The 14,402-nt window shown below is 40.5% G+C and overlaps 1 protein-coding gene across 1 annotated transcript in view; it reads right to left on the bottom strand.

Moving 5' to 3' along the window:
• THSD7A (thrombospondin type 1 domain containing 7A) overlaps positions 1-14,402 on the bottom strand; it is a 399,001-nt gene that overhangs the window by 142,250 nt on the left and 242,349 nt on the right. Inside the window, exons 5-6 of the mRNA XM_036246730.1 lie at positions 11,029-11,184; positions 9,476-9,688 (exon numbers count right to left, since the gene is read on the bottom strand). Of these exons, the coding sequence (XP_036102623.1) occupies positions 9,476-9,688; positions 11,029-11,184 (369 nt within the window). The remainder of the gene's footprint in view (positions 1-9,475; positions 9,689-11,028; positions 11,185-14,402) is intronic.

Below are 14,402 nucleotides of genomic sequence, written 5' to 3'. Positions count from 1 at the left end.
AGAATGACAGTAACAACAAATACTTACACAGTATTTACTATGTGCCAGGCACAGTTCTTAGCACTAAACATATATTGACTCATTTATACTTCACAACAATATTACCAGTAGGTAATCGTACTATACTTATTTCACAGATGAGGAAACTTAATCACAGAGAATTTAAATAACTTGCCAAAGAAAGTGGCACAGTTACCATTTAGACCTATACTCTGTGTTTCAGTGACTAAGTTCCGGAAAATTGAATCTCAACAAAAAACAGTCTAATGATAAAAGCTGTCAGAGCAATCCTTCAGATTATAGGTTTTTATGCACATGCATAAAATTCTGTTTATCTTTTTTTCTCTTTATGCAAATGCACTAGCCCTTTTGCTCTAGTGTACTGGGACTTGAGAGTAATGGAATTTGGAAGCATTTTGAGATGGTAATCGAGTATGCCATTTGGTGTCATGCTTTACCTGATATCTGGTGTAAAGTTTAAATGTTCTGTTAGAGCAGTAAGACAAGTTTACTTAAGGAGAAAGTGAGTCATTTCCTAGAAAGATGTGATGTTGAGGGATAGAAGAAAGCAAGAAGTCAGGGATGACTCAGAAATTTACTGACAATCTCTTACGTGGAGCACAGCGCTGGGAAGTAGGTATACAAAAATAAGTCGCCATCCCTACTCCACAGTAACTAAGTAGAGAGGGTAGATTGAGGTAACTGCAAAGCATAAATTACCAAATTCTGTAAAATACACAACGGCATAATAAAGGACAGAGAAAGCAACTGGTAAGATGGGCAAAATAAAATCAAGGGAGACATTCTGTGATTCCCAAATGGCTTTGAACTTGATGCAAAAGGCAACAGGAAGCCAGCAAGAGATTTTCAACAGCATACTGACATGATGATGAAGACAGGATTTATGGTGGGAGACCTGTGATCCTAGAGAAAGGACAGTCTGATCCCGGGACACCAATGTCTCCATTAAGTAACTGCCGCCGTGCTTCCCGGACAAGCAGTGAATTATTTGAGACTAGCACCCCCCTTTCCATTGCTTTAACCCTTCCCTACGCCACCCTTCCATCTCTTCCCTGAACGCCAGCCACGGCCTCTTCACGCCTCTGCTCCTTGCACGTCCAGTCTCAACAGAGCAGCGTGAGCTATTCTTTAAAAACATGTCAGTTTTGATCACTCACCTGCTCACACCTCCCATAGTTCATATTGTATGATTTACTTTCCTTTTCCTCTCAAAAACATCTATGATTAAAAGCTAGCATTAACTTCTTTATTTTCAAGTGCACAGGAGAGAACTTAGACCAGATTGCCTGTGGGAGAAAAATAGCTCAGGCAGTAACAGCTCACAGTAAATATGTAAAAATAAAAGCAGCCACACCCCAGTTTCTGTACCCAAGAAGCCTCAGCTATTTTGGAACCAGAGGTAGATGAAGAGAGAGTGCAGTTTAAGCCTGATATAAACTGCATGAGAATCTGGTGGCCTTGGGTGTCGACGGGTTACATTTTGCAGGTGAAGGAGTAAAAACAATTGTGACCAGAAAGGGGACTGCAGGAAATTAAATTCTTGCCATAATGCTTTGTAATGTCTGCCATCAAGAGGCGCCGTCTATTTCTCTAACCATTCCATCTCAATTGTCACTGCGATTTGCTTTGACCAATAGAAGGTGGCAGGAGGGCCGCTGTCCAAGTTGAAGGGCCTGCCAGCTTCTGTTTTTGTCCTGGTGAAGCAGTGCCCTGGAACTCCCACGCAGGACAGCGGGTCCAGCTTGCTGGAGGACCCGAGTCCATGTGGAGAAGCACCAGCGCACCCCCGCAGGCCGTCAGCGCCAACTGCAAGACAGGGGACCGAGGCCACCGGGGACCTTCCGGTCACAGCCCGGCCCCCACTAGTGAGCCCGGGGGCGACCTGACAGGAACTTCCCAGGATCGTGAGATGCTCATCGGTGGGGAGGTGGTCTGTTATCCAGTAACAGTTAAATGACACATGCCCGAGAGGCAGGAAGGGAGTCAGAGGGATGTAGAATCAACGAGGTCACGGGAAGACAAAGGCTGACAGGAGGTAAGAGGTACGCAGAGTCTAAAACAGAAAACAAGGGGCCCGGGTGGTGTAAGAAATGAGGTGCATATATTTTCGTTGTTGTTTGGTTTTGTTTTTTCTTTTTTATTGAGTTTATTGGGGTGACATTGGGTAATGAAATTATACTGGTTTCAGGTATACAATTCCATAATATATCATCTATATATCGTGTTGTGTATTTAGCACCCCAAGTCAAGTTGATCACCATTAATCCCCCCTTTACCTTCACCATTAATCCAATCCATTTACCTTCAATTAATTATTAATTTACATAATTAAACTCCTGCCTAATTTGACTGAAAGATGTGCTTTCTACGCACACTGCCTTATTACTGACCCAGCTATGAGAAAACTAGCTCCCTTAGATTGTGTTAAGGCATTTGACCACCTATGCTAAAGCAGAAGGTTGTTTTAATACTTGCCATTTGAAGTGGTAGCCAACATTTGCTAGGAAACTTATTATTTCATTAAGTGGTAAGTAAATTACCATTTGACTTAACTTTAACCTGAGGTTTCTGATAAATCCACACTACTTTAAAAGAAAAAACTCGTTATAAAACTCTTTGCTAAGAACACTGCTATGCAAAAGAATATTGGCTCCATCCTCAGAGTTTTCTACAAACCCAAAACAAACACACAGCAGACAGATCAGGGTTTATGATGCCAGATTTTCTAAGACCAAAGTAAACCTGTGATCACTGCTAACCAAGAGTGAACAATAACCTATTGCCTTAAATTGAACAATTTTTTTTTTTCATCTCTACAACTGAATAGAGAACCTCAACCCAATTATAGGAAACAAACCTCTACCAACAGTGTTAGATGATCCTAATTGTAAAGTGAGAGACCTTAGATTTAAGCATAATATGCAACCTAATGATATTCCAAACACATTAAAAGGCAGAGCATTCTACAGGAAGGAAACTTAGTTGATTTACTGCTTAAATTATGGAAAAAAACAACTCAGTTATGGAGTGTATTCTTGCATTTAAAAGATCAGCTTTTCTGTGTAATGGCTGTGTAATTGGTGTTAAGGAGCCGATTCCAGTTCCAGGGAGCAATGATGCGTCTGAAACTGCATTCTCATCTAGCTCTATACACATGAAGACATCCTCCGGTTGCTTCTTTGTTCCCCTTCGCCTGCCGGTGTCTCCTGGCAGCGCATCCTTAATAAACCCTGTGCATCCCACTCCTTGACCTGGCCTGTGCTTCTAGGAGAGCTTATGAACGTCCTCAGTCAATATATTAGTCCCAGTCATAAGCTTCGTAATTTCTCCCTTTCTGTTCCTGGTGCTTTGCTCCCTGTCCTCTAATCTTTATCCCACGCGCCTCTGTCCCCCTCCAAACTGTTATTCTTTAATAAATATATATTTGGACAAATTAATCCAGTGTTTATACAATTTATAAATCAGGTACAAATTGTACTACAAGGCTTAAAATAAAATAAAGCACCTTGCCCCATCTCTTCCCACACTGAGTCCTGCCTGTTTCAAGAGGTAAAAAAAAATTTAATATTTTTTAATTGTCATATTTTACTGTTATTTAAAAATTTTTTCAGTTACAGTTTATGTTCAATGTTATTTTGTATTAGTTTCAGGTGTACAGCATAGTGGCCAGATAATCATACACTTTACAAGGTGTTTCCTCTGATACCACACACAGCTACCACAACACCATGGACTGCATTTCCTATGCTGCACCGCTCATCACCACGATTGTTTGTAACTACCAATCTGTACGTCTCAATCCCTTCGCCTTTTTTACCCAGTGCCCCAGTCCTACTCCCCTCTGGAAACCCTCCGTCTGTTCTCTGTATCTATGTATGAGTCTGTTTCTGTTTTGTTCATTTATATTGTTCTTCAGATTCCACATGTAATTGGGATCATATGGCATTTGCCTTTCTCTGACTGACTTATTTCAATTAGCATAATACCCTCTAGGTCCATCCATGCTGTCACGAATGGTAAGACTTTGTTCTTTTTATGGTCTAGTAACATTCCATTGTATACGTGTACCACCACTTTTTTATCTACTTATCTGTTGATGGGCACTTGGGTTGCTTCCATGCCAGGGCTACTGTAAATAACGCTCCAATGAACAGAAAGGTGCATATATTCTTTCAAATTAGTGTTTTGAGTTTCTTCAGATATATACCTACCCAGAAGTGGGGATTGCTGGGTCATAAGTCAGTTCCATTTTTAATTTTTTGAGAAACCAGGTGTTTATTCCTGTATTTACTTCAAGGTATCAAACTCATATGCCCTTATATTCCTCTCAATTCTGAATACGTGGGAAAAAGAAGTATGGCATGAACTACCTGTATTCAGGCCTTCTCTTCTCCCTATTCATATGAGACAAATCTCTCATTTCAGAAGGAGCAAAGTGGTGGTAAAACTTCAGAGAAACTAAGCAGTCACGTGACAATCTACTATTCTGAATATTAAAGTTATCTTCCCCCAACTTTCATGGTCAGCTTTTTCGATACTTCTGATGATATGCAGAAATGGTCCCCAAAAGAGGTAGAGAAACCCCGTTTAAAGGCTTGCATCAGCACTAATCTCATTGTGTTCTTAATCATAGGTCTTTGTCAGTATTACACCAATTCAACCAGTTGGCTTTAGTGTTTGGAATCTTTGGGTAACAGAGTTGGGTCTTAGGTTCCACAAAAAAAAAGAAAACCCTTTTGTCATTTAATACAGTACTTCACAACCTTCTCTACACAGCAGAACCATCCAAGAAGATTCATACAAATGCTGTTTTCTAGGACATGACTTCATAGAGTATAATTCACTGGCTCTGTAGATAAGGCTTAGGAATCTGAATTTATAGCACATTTTTAAGAGTTTCTGATACTGGGAGATCTAGGACACTCTTTGCAAAAACAGACCTAGCATCTCACACAATAAATTGAAAAAAATATTTGCAGATAATGAATTCACATACACATGGCCAAATATCTTATATCTGTTTATATATGACTTATAAATATCAATATTTTTTCTTTATTGATTTTAGAGAGAGAGGAAGGGAGAGGGAGAGAGAGATAGAAACATCAATGAGAGAGAACATCCATTGGCCATCTCCTGCATGCCCCCCACTGGGGATTTAGCCCACAACCTGGGCATGTGCCCTGACCAGGAATCAAACCAGTGACCTCTTGTTGCATGGGCTGACACTCAACCACTGAGCCACAATGGCAAGACAACATCTAATATTATTTTTTAAATCCTTCTATCTGTACATGAGGATTTGGTTAGCAGATGTTCTTACTAATCTCATACTTTTTAACCATGGTGATATGACACAATGGTGAGTTACAATTAGGTTTTAGGTGTATATAAAACATACCAGATAGAGTGCTGTACAAGAGAAGATCTTTGGTAGGGAAAATGCCTGTTCCTGTGGGTCAGAATTTATCAAAACTCGTTTTTTTAAAGAGTAAATTGTTGAATAGTGATTAAAGCAATGAGCATTTATAAAAATTAGTTGTTAATGACATTTAAAGTAAGTTAGTTACTTTTAACAAATAAGTTGGAGTTATTTGAGGTTATCCACATAATAATGACATGCCCTTTGACTTTTACTCAATGGAAGAGGAAAGAGTTGAAACATAGGGCTTTAAGAATGGCATGACATATTCTGAGGGCCCTGGCCAGACATTGTTCTTACCATTAGCAGCCATGTAATGATGAATTGTTGTATCAATTTATGTCCATAGAAATGTAATTTTTTGACTTCATAAAACTCGGTGTCAAGTACAAATGGGAGTCCTGTACATCAATTTCCCTGATTATCTTAACTTTTAGTAACGTGGAGAAAAATACGAAAGGCAGCACAGAAGTTGCAGGCCTTCTGAAACTGCCCAGGTTCACCATTTACAAAGCAATACCGGAGACAGAATAACAAAACTGTGGTTTTGAAATTCACACAGAAAGGTGTCACCGGCTCTGATACTGACATAGAGCACATGGTGATCAGATACAATGGAATCATTTTCTTCTTCCACAGAAGGGAGGAAAATATGAAAGCATTTGGTTTGCAGCCTCCTTAAGTAATCAATAAGACAATAGATTTTCCTTTTCCCACTTTCAGCCTGACAGCCTTGCTTTGTTTCACCTCTAACCAACCAGTTTGGGAAACAGAATACTTTTGCCTTACCAAATCTACAGCTTTAACGAAACCATGGGCCAATTTCGCAAACACTGAAGTAGGGAAGATTGGGATTGTCTCACTGACCCGCATCCTCGGGACCCAGCGCCCGCCCCGCCAGCGTTACCACCAGGTCCCTGGAGTGGCTCCTGTATGTGAGCTCAGATCTGCAGAGCTGTCCTGACCGTCTTTAAATTATGAGTCATATTTTTACTCTCTCAACCCTCCCCCACTCCTGCTCCTTAGAAGACAACTGGAGAAGTGAAAAAAATAAAAAACAAATAAACAAATCTCTTTGATCTCTGGAAGCCCGGATAAAGAATATTTCAACGGGGGGAAAAAAAAATAGAAGATTTGAGGTAATTAACAAGGTTGTAAATTTATGAGGAATGTGGGAGGGGGAAAAAAAGTCTTTTTATTATTGTCTACATTCATAGACTCGAAGTCTTCATTTCCCTAGTAGAGCTTTAACTTAATTATAAAACAAAATCTATAGCCGCAGCCAGGCCTAGAGGTAGAGCTTGTGCAACTAATCAGCTTTAATTCCCTGGGTTCGATTTAATTACAAAACAACATTTGGTGAAGCTGCGAACACTTACTAGATGACCGACCACACGGTAATAACGCTGGAGTGCTATTTACAGGTCTCCAGGCTTTTGCTCTGATTCTATCAGCTCAATTACAGTTCAATTATATATAAATTTTAACAGCCTCTAGGATGTACAACAACAGATCATTTTTTTTTTAATTTTATACATCCCTGTAGTTGAGCCAGTTAAAATACGGAGCAGCACTACAACTCATTAACGTCAGGAAGTAAATGTAATGATGAAAGAGATGTCCTGATAGAGGACAATGATAACGAATGGAAGATCCGTGGCACACATCTGACCATTTTTAATTTGTTCAGTCTGTGACAGAGACAACGCGAAACCGGCTTCTGCATACTGTGAGTTATCAATTTGCCTCTTAGGTTACAACACACATTACTTTTCAGTGTAACCAGGCAGAGCTAACTCATTCCTCTGCTTATTCTTTCGTATCCCACGAGACAATTTAGGAGGTGAATATCTGTGTTACAAAATATTCTACCTGACAAAATTAGACTTAACCACTAACATTTTTAAATATATTTTTTTCCTTTTATTGATGTTAGAGAGAGAGGAAGTGAGAAGAAGGGAGAAATAGAAACATCGATGAGAGAGAACACTGACTGGCCGCCTCCTGCATGCCCCCCACTGGGGATTGGGCCCCACCTGGGCATGTGTCCTGACTGGGAATCGAACTGGCGACCTCTTGGTGCATGGGTCAACACTCAATCACTGAGCCACACTGGCCAGACACCACTGACATTTAAAAAATAGCCAGTTCCTCTGATATATTTAAAATATACTCAATTTGCATAGACATTCAGGAAGATCACCACAATAAGTGAGATCTGATTTTATTTTCTCTCTGATAATATTTGGGCAGAAGTTCCACATGCAATTAACTTTTCACCTTAGTGTTTTAAATTTTTATTTTAGCTCACCCAAATACACCAAGTATGTGGGATCCCAGTGCCTCCCTAGGTCTGTAGGAGGGTAAGGAAAATTATTTAAATTGAGTGGAAAAAAAAATCAAGAAATGGTAGTAAGGGAGTTAGTTACCAATGTTGCTAAAATAAATATGACCCTTTCTGTTTTTACAGCAACTCAGAAGATGACCCAGAGAGTGCCATCGGATGCAAGTGAGGGTTTGAAGTGGATATGTACTCGCAACAGAATGTTTCTTTTGCTTTCTTTTTCCTAGATGACAATCTCCTTCTTTTCTTATTCTTTAGGGTAGAACTGGGTAAAAGCTAAAGAGAGAATGTAGCACCGCTAATGATATCCACAGAGAATAAAAGCAGAATACATAGAAGTCACTGTAAACCATCTGGAGCAACGAGCCTTCTTCACCTTCCAGCCTCAGGTGCTGCTCTGGACCTTCCCTGGTGCTGTCCTGCACGACGACCTCGGCCTCTGGCCAAAGAAGACACGGTGCGTTGCAAAGTCGAAAGGCTAATTTCTCAAACAGAGAGTGTCTGTCATTCTCTTACCCCAGAGACTACCCTTCTCTACTGAACAGTGACTGCCTCCCGGGAGGAAGCCGTTCTGCACGCTGGAGGAAAAAGGGATGGAAGGAATTCTGATGGTTACCAGATGTTCAGTGCCCCCGAGAGGGCGCCAGAATGTTTCTGCAAGTGCTGGAAATAGCACAAGCTGTCAAGCCCCGGTCCCTGGGGCACGGTGCTCATGCTGCGCCGTTGTGCAGAGTCATAGGATTTGAGAGTAAGAAGGCACCGCAGAGCTCTGGCCAGGTGGCTCAGTTGGTTGGAGCATCGTCCTGTGTACCAAAAGATTGCAGGTTCGATTCCCAGTCGGGGCACACACCTAGGTTTTGGGCTCCATTCCCGGTATGGGAGGCCCGATAAATGTTTCTCTCTCGCATCGATGTTTCGTTATTGTTGTTTTTCTCTCTCTTCAAGATCAATAAAAGCACACGCTCGAGTGATGATAAGAAAGAAAAGAGGGGACCGCAGAGATGATATTAGCCAGGGGTTTTAAACTGTATCTGGGAACGCTGTCTGTTTTCTAAGCGGACGTGGACTGAGGAATAAGGAGATCTCTGTAAAGCAGTAGCTGTACCCTTGGAAAGAATGTGGAAAGGATATTTTATCAAGGTAATTCCTGAGGTTCAGGAAAAGAATGGTGGGAAATCATCATCCTGGGGGCTCTCCGTCATTCCTGGTGGGGAGACCTCCAGAGCTCAGAAGGGGATTCAGGGGCTCTAAGTTCCGGAATCTAAAAATTAAATTATATCACTAAGATGTACTATCAGGGTGGGAAATAAACGTTTCTCAAATCAAGTCAACCAAGCCTTAGAAACCTGAGGGGCGGCGGTTGGGGAGAACACTTAGAAAAATGTTACCTTTTCTTATTTTAAAATGTGGTAATTTAATACATTATTAGCCTGGCTCACAGTCTCCAAGCCTTACCTGTTTTCAAATGAAAAAATACCCTGTGATTGTTCAAAGAATCTCTCTACTACCACTCTTAGAACGGAAGAGAGGAAGGGAGGAAGGAAAAGCTAAGGAAAGGAAGAAGGAAGAAGCAGCTATTTCTGTGTTTGTAAATGGAACCAATTCTGAAAGAAGATGAGACTTTAACACAGGGTAAAGCACGGGGTTGAACAAACATTCACAAAAGCAGGATAGATCCGTGGTCTCACCATCACTGTCGATGCAGACAACCTCTTGAACTTGAGAGCCGGGACCACACTCTTTCCCGTTATCTGGCTCACAGTCTCCAAGCCTCACCGCTTTCCACTCGTAGCAGGACGGCTCCTCGCAGGGAATGGCCTCCAGTAAGTGCGGGCAGCTCCCAGGGCCCCCAGAGCCTCCAGCGGGCTCACTGGTAATGCGCCGCTTCCTCAGCTTGAAACCTGAGTTATTGGGGAAGGAACATAGGTACTGTGACCTTCATGGGTTGAATACTGTAGAACACTGAATGAAACTCCGAGGGCAAGGTGGACAAGGTCAGCAGGCAAGTCCTATCTGCTTTAATCGCTGGTGTATCCCCAAACTGTAGCTTAATGTGGGCTCATTAATAATTTATTAAATGCATAAATGAATGAATAAACAGAATGGCCAAAGAGGAACTTCTGTTGTTAGCTTACTATAGTAAAAATAAGTCAAGACATGCCATGCATCTCCCATCACCCTCAGGCTGGAGCTGGGGGGTGGAGGGGCAAGAGATTGATTTTGCTTCATTTTGAAAGTTTGTAGTTATAAGATATTCAAAGAAACAATGAAATCTCAAGCTATTCAGAAATATTCATGACCAGACAAAAGTGCTATTACTTTGAATTCTTCAGCGTTATCACATGATTAAATCTGAAAAGGAACCTCTGGTAAGTTGAATATTCCCAGAGAAATTGTTTCTTTGAGACTTAGTTGAATTTAGACTGCCTGAAAATTTGAATGAGGGACATAAACCATCTGGGCTCTAATGAGGAGAATTCAAAGTCCTGCTCTGTGCCTTAATAGCTCCTAAGCGTTGCCCTTCCTGACAACGTATAATAAAATTAATGTCTGTTTATTGCCATGTGAACATATTAGAATCACTAGGACACTGTCTTTCGAAACAAAATAAGAAAATGATTTTAATTACTAGGTCATGTTAAAATTACCCCACCATGCTTACCACATAATAAACCACTGCATTTAGTCTACTCTTCTTGGATATACCCTTTGCATCATACAAGCAATAGCATTTTGTTTTTGCTTTTATCTTCAAAGTAATGAGTTCTGTTTATTGGGCACTAGCTATGGGTCAGACATTGAATTAAGAGTTTTATGTTTATTATCTCATTGAATCTTTAGAGAAAACTTGGTGGCAGATATTATTACATCCCCCTTACAGATAAGGAAAGAAAGATTTAGATAAGTTAATTAGCTTATCTAAACAATGTAAGACTGAGTAGATTTTCCAATCCAGGTCAGCCTGACTCCACAGCTCATCAGAATCACTGCATTAAATTGCCTTAGACATTCTCCATCTGTTGTCTAAATTAACAAGTATCTTGACTGCTTTCTTCAGTTTTAATCTTCTGGTACCAACACAAGAGTAGGTTTATTCATATTTTGCAATCAATACTCTTTAGCCATTCTGGAAAATATCACACATGAATAATTACAAGAAATACAGAATAGCCTTTTTAAATAATTCATGGTTTGACTCAATTGATAGGAGTTTCAAGCATGTCATGTTAATATCACATACCTTTTTTGCCTTGCTGGTCACTACAGTTTTCATAGGTACAAGGTCCCCAAGCTGACCAAGGTGAAACCTCACATTCTATTGGACAGGGAATGTGGCACAGCTGTGTGGTGTTAGGAACGGAGCCGGTGCATAATTTCAAATCCACTGGTTTTGATGCTGTTTGGAGAAAAACACAGAGATTCCTTAGTAATTAAATGAATTGTTTTGGTCAAGAGCCTGATTGCTCTGCGTGAATGGAGAAAGAACATGCTTAAATAAGTGCCACCAAGACATCCTTCCAATGCTTCTTGGCTACATCCTAAGACTAAACGGAGAAGGAGCAGAGAAAAACCAGCAGGATGGTGTTGTCGAAGGGAACTGGACTAGAAGTCTTGCAAACTGTTTGATCACCAGTGTTACCACTAATTATTCATGCAATTAATAATGCGGCGTCTAACTTTCCTAGGCAGTAAAATAATCCTTAAGGTCAATTTTATCTCTCAAATTCTGCCGTTAGATTCTAAGAAAGCAGTATGTACTTTAGAGGACTGAATGCAATAGGAGGGAGACTACAGCTTTAATGTATATGGCAATATGTATGCTGTGGCTTCCGGTGGAGAAGCTTCCTGTTCCTTTTGGTCCCAGAGAGGTAATCGGTGGATGTAATGAAGGAAGAGCTCATGCCACCAAGTAGGGCATCTCTCTCGACCTCCGGTTGCATTATTCGGCAGATACTTTCCAGAACTTCTACTGAAAACATCATCTGCATTCAAATCTCAGAATTGCTCAGGAGACTAATTTATAGTTGTTCATGCCTGTTCATAAGTTGACCAATAAAATGCAGATAAGTAAGGCTTGCCCTTGCTTTTCTTCTGTGTTGATGTGTGTAGTCTGGCTGTTATGTACAGTACATGCATTTGACAGTTCATGTAAACGACTAAGTGAGAAAGACATTTGAAGCTATGTGTACAGCAGAAAAGAATCTAGTTTAGCTGTATATTGTGTGCTATATAGCTCTAGTTACTTTTGTTGCCAAAATTTAATAAGTAAATGTCTTGAACACACATTTTCTTTAATAAAAGCTAGTTCCTGTTTCCTTCTGGTAATCTGGAATGCCCAAAGGACTGAAATCAAAGAAGTCTTAGATAATTCTCATTCGCTTTATGTAAAGAACTATCCAATTCCCCTTGCATGGGATTGCATCTAGAAGCTCACAGAGAAATTGAAATAGTTTAAGCTATAGTGTCCTAATTTTTAAATCAAAGTACTAAGTACATCTGTTTGTAGTTTCAACTCTGAGGCAAACTGTGGGTGCTTCTGCATCTCAGATTCCTGCACACACAGACACACACGCGCAGTAATGCTACCCAAAAGTGCTCATATTAACTCCTGTTTCTTCGATCATTTTCCAGTTCGGAAAAGTATTCTATAGATATTATCTTTTCTTTTTTTCTCCTAGGAGTGCCTAACTTATCTTCTTCCCATCCTACTCACACCCCCCGCCCCCCCACACACACAGGGCTGTGAAAATCGATGACTTGGCACCCCCAATTTGCTTATATGGAGAACCATGAGCATTCTTAAGTTTCTCAGAATTGTTGCTAATGTACAACATAACATCAGCCAAAGCCAAAAATAATTAATTTTATTGCTTTCCAACAGTGAGAGTACTTGGCACGCTAATGACAGAAAATACGAAAATAAATGCCTCATTTCTCTGAATACAAAACATAGTTTGACATCACTAATACACATTTTACATACAGTGAATGGTTTTAAATATCCTCACAGACATGAGAGTCTTGTGATGGCTAATTTTATGTGTTAACTTGATTGGGATGTCAAGATAGCTGGTAAAACAGTGTTTCTAGGTGTGTCTATGAGGGTACTTATGGAAGGGATTAGCATTTGAATCTGTAGACTAAGTAAAAAAAAAAAAAAAAAAAATCACCCTCCCAATGTGGGCCAGAATGGTCCTATCCATTGAGACCAACAGAAGGAAAAGGTGGATGAAGAGTGAATTCTGTCTGTCTCTCCTGGAGCTGGCGTATCCACCGTCTCCTGCCCTTTGACATCAGAGTTCCCAGGACCAGGAAACTGGACATTTCAACAGAGGGCCCACTCGCATAATCATGAGAGCCAACTCCTCTACCAAATCTCTTCCTGTTTATCCACATACCCTACTGCTTCTGGAGAACCTTGACTACTAAGTCTATAGTGTGTGGAAAACCCCTATAACTGCAATTAACCTAAGTAATTCTTTCACTTGTGGAATCTTTTAGATGGTCACAGCAATTTCCAACCCTTTTCATCTCATGGCACACACAAACGAATTACTGAAATTCTGCAGCACACCAAAAAATATATATTTTTGCCGATCCGACAAAAAAATAGGTATAATTTTGAATAATTTGCACTGGGCAGCTATTGTTATGTTGGCTATTGTCATTTATTTTTATTTTTATTTTTTAGATAGAATGGGAGGGAGAGAGAGGAAGAGAAAGAGAGAGAGAAACATTGATGTGAAAGGGACACATCGAGTGGTTGCCACCCACACGACCCAAACAGGGCCAGGAACAAACTGCAACCGAGGTACATGCCCTTAGTGGTAACCCAACCCGGGTCTCTCTGGACCGCAGGCTGACGCTCTAACCACTGAACAAACCAGCCAGGCACTATTGTCATTTTTTAAATTTGACAATCTAAGGGAAAAGAGGTCAGTGGCCCTGACTGAATAGTCAGGTATTGCATGTTGTAAAAATTCTTGTGGCATACCAGTTGAAAATCGCTGGACTGCCCTGGCCAGTTTGGCTCAGTGGTTAGAGCGTCGGCCTGCGGTCCTGAGAGACCCGGGTTCGGTTCCCGCTAAGGGCGCATACCTCGGTTGCAGTTTGTCCCCGGCACTGGTTGGTCATGCGGGTGGCAGTCACTCGATGTGTTTCTTTCACGTCGATGTTTCTCTCTCTCTCTCTGTTCCTCTCTCTCCCACTCTACCTGAACAAAAAATGGAAAAATGTCCTCCTCGGGTGAGGATAAAAAAAAAAAAAAAGAAAGAAAATCGCTGGACTATCATTTAAATTAGAATTGTGTGTATAATGAAATGTCTCTAATTATTCAATTTATTAAAGGTAATTTTGAACATTATATTGTTTGAAAATCATGATTACTATAATGGGGAGTCTGTGTACATGTAATTGTGAGGACTGTTACGGCCTGAACCAATTTATTTCATAGAGAAGAAAACTTCATGAGCGAAACAAGGTTTTATCAAGGAAACGGGTTAAAATATTGTGTTTCTAATTCTTGGCCATTTTCACTATGAGCACAATGTTAGCTTTCAGTGTATTTTGGATGAATCAAATAGAATAATCAGTCACAGAAATCCTGAGCTATTA

The sequence above is a fragment of the Molossus molossus genome, unplaced genomic scaffold (genome assembly GCF_014108415.1).
Source record: "Molossus molossus isolate mMolMol1 unplaced genomic scaffold, mMolMol1.p scaffold_m16_p_7, whole genome shotgun sequence".
In the NCBI taxonomy this organism is placed as follows: Eukaryota; Metazoa; Chordata; class Mammalia; order Chiroptera; family Molossidae; genus Molossus; species Molossus molossus.
The sequence above is the reverse complement of the archived record's forward strand: the minus strand, read 5'-3'. Positions and strand labels throughout refer to the sequence as shown.